The sequence below is a fragment of the Engraulis encrasicolus genome, chromosome 1, assembly GCF_034702125.1.
Source record: "Engraulis encrasicolus isolate BLACKSEA-1 chromosome 1, IST_EnEncr_1.0, whole genome shotgun sequence".
Classification (NCBI taxonomy): Eukaryota; Metazoa; Chordata; class Actinopteri; order Clupeiformes; family Engraulidae; genus Engraulis; species Engraulis encrasicolus.
In genome coordinates, this window is record NC_085857.1 from 10177374 (window position 1) to 10179873 (window position 2500).

At 42.6% G+C, this 2500-nt stretch overlaps 1 protein-coding gene across 1 annotated transcript in view; it reads right to left on the reverse strand.

Annotated features, from left to right (window-relative positions):
- nectin4b (nectin cell adhesion molecule 4b) overlaps positions 1-2500 on the reverse strand; it is a 46686-nt gene that overhangs the window by 28127 nt on the left and 16059 nt on the right. Inside the window, exon 5 of the mRNA XM_063196723.1 lies at positions 2356-2473. Within this exon, the coding sequence (XP_063052793.1) occupies positions 2356-2473 (118 nt within the window). The remainder of the gene's footprint in view (positions 1-2355; positions 2474-2500) is intronic.

A 2500-nucleotide genomic window follows, 5' to 3' on the forward strand; every position in this document is an offset into this window, starting at 1 on the left:
TTTAAAGGGACACTGTGCAGGAAATGGTCAAAAAAGGTACTGCAACTATGCTGCTCATTGAAAATGTGTTGTCTAAGGCCAAATTTTATCTTTTCATGAAAGTTCACTAAGTAATAAATGAATATTTTATAGTATGGCCCAAGTACAGTAATTTTTGCGGCTAAAAATGGCTATTTCTGGAAATTCAAAATGGCGGACCATGGAGAAGATCCCCCTTTTCATGTATGAAAAACATATTTTTTCCAGTCATAATAAATGCTTTACATTTACAGGTAACTTTACATTTACATTTACAGGTAACATTATTGAATGGGCAGCATGAATTCTGGAAATAAACAACTAAAAATCTCACACAGTGTCCCTTTAAGACTTTCTAAGACTGTGAACACACCACGTGGGCAGCACAAGTTTTTTTGTCACAAGTTTTTTTCTGCTGTTTTTTTTTTTACTGAAAGCGAGCATATTCTGTGCTGATTATCACCACAAGATGGAACACTGAGTTCCACCTGTCAGCTCCAAGAAGATTGAAAACAAAAACGTTCAACTCAAGTTCAACAAAATCCTCTTTATGTCACAGGTGGCTTTGCAGGTGTCCAGTAATCACTATTGACAACATTGAAGTGTGAGTCAGATTGAAAAGGAAAAATAAACTCTGACGATCTGTTCTCAATCAAAACAACAGTTGTAATCAGAGATCCATATGTCTAGAAATCCATGGGCTTAGGCTTTTACATATTTTCACCTAAAACAATTCCAAATCTTAAGTCACGCAAAACCGTACCCTTTGCAACAAAAAAACCCTTTACTTTGTGTTACACAGTAGCCCTTTCAAGCAGACGCCGCCACAAGCCGACGATAGCTTAACTACATCATAACAGCATGGCTACGACATCACAGAGACTCTTAAGTAACAGATTAAGACGTGGTCAATACCACATGGGTGACAATTATGTTATAGCAGCGGCTCTGCATGAAATGCATGATTTTAAAAGGCCCAGAAAGAACTAAAATACAGACAACTTGAGGGTGGGGAGATCAACCAGCACTGTCTTGCCATAGGTAAAAAATGGGGGGAAATCCAACCCATAAAGGTTTGTGTCTATTGTCCAAAAGGACACAAAGGAGACAGATATGTCACTGTCCACTATCAATGCTACCTTACTGTCCCTTCAGAGAATGCAAAAAGACAGCAGCAGGTGGTAAATCCGTCAAGTGAAGGGCGGGAATAATTTGGGCCGAGGCTGCCTAACAGGTGTGGAGGCACAGGCAATGCAGAAGAGTGTGTGTACGCAGGGCCGTCGCTAGGCATAGGCAGACTAGGCGGTCACCTAGGGCGCAAAATGTCCTGGGGGGCACCAAGGCCCACAGAATTACAATGTTGAGCTAAATAAAGCCTTAAACTTTACATTTAATGGGCACTCAGTATATGGGCATGGTACTAGATTGATCTGTGCTTGATCAGATGTATGGCACCATGTTTACAGATGCCAATGTCAAATTCCACAAAAAGGAAATATCTGTGCTCGCCTGGGGCACCGAAATGCCTTGAACCAGCCCTGTGTGTATGAATATGTTTTCTGCTTGTAGCCCCATAACACACGTCGTTCACCAGTGGAATGCTGGACTAGTCTTTGAAAAGTTAACTACCAGAGTGTTACACCACTATGAAATAACATGGGGCCTTAGGTAAAGTGATTTGGTCATTGCCATCCTGATGACAGCAAATGTATAGCAAGTAAAGAGACAGACGTAGGGTGCAAGTTAAACTGCTCCTTCCCCTCCTTTCCTGTGCCATCCAACCCTGTGCCACTAGACTCAACGTCATTGCTGAGTTTCAATTCCATAAATAGTGGAAAAAAACACATTTCGAAGGTTGTTCTCTCATTAACAATGTGATTCTGCATAGGGGAAAGCCGGTTGGTCAGACAGACCATTAGTCAGACAGCCCAGAAGTCAGACAATAAGCCATAGAGGAACATAACGCTCAGGCAACTGTGCTAACAGGCTACATGCTACATGCCTTTAATGACGGTTAGGGTTAGGAATTGCTTTGTTTTGGGCATAGTTTTTAACTTTTCAGCTACCTTAAAAGTGAATAATTACTCATTTATGCCACTAAAATAATTGTATACTGACAGAGCCACTGGGTCCGACCAATGGGATGTAGGCCTAACCGGAAAGCCCGCCAAAACTCACTCTGCTGCTGATTGACAGTGGGGGAAACTTCATATTTTTCCCAGGCAGAGCAACACCGAGATAAAAGGCTGAGAGCTCCAGGAAAGGACGTGAGAAAGTAATTTGATTTGCACTTTGTGACACTTTATCTCAGCAGCCATTGATTGGCCGACAGATTACCTGCTCCAGGTGATGTTTTCCACCTTGGGGTTCCCTCCAAACTCACAGGTGAGCTCCGCACCTTCCCTGCCCGCAAACCAGTTGCCATCATATCCGCCGACCACAGCGCTTGGAGGATCTGCACACACACACACACACACACACA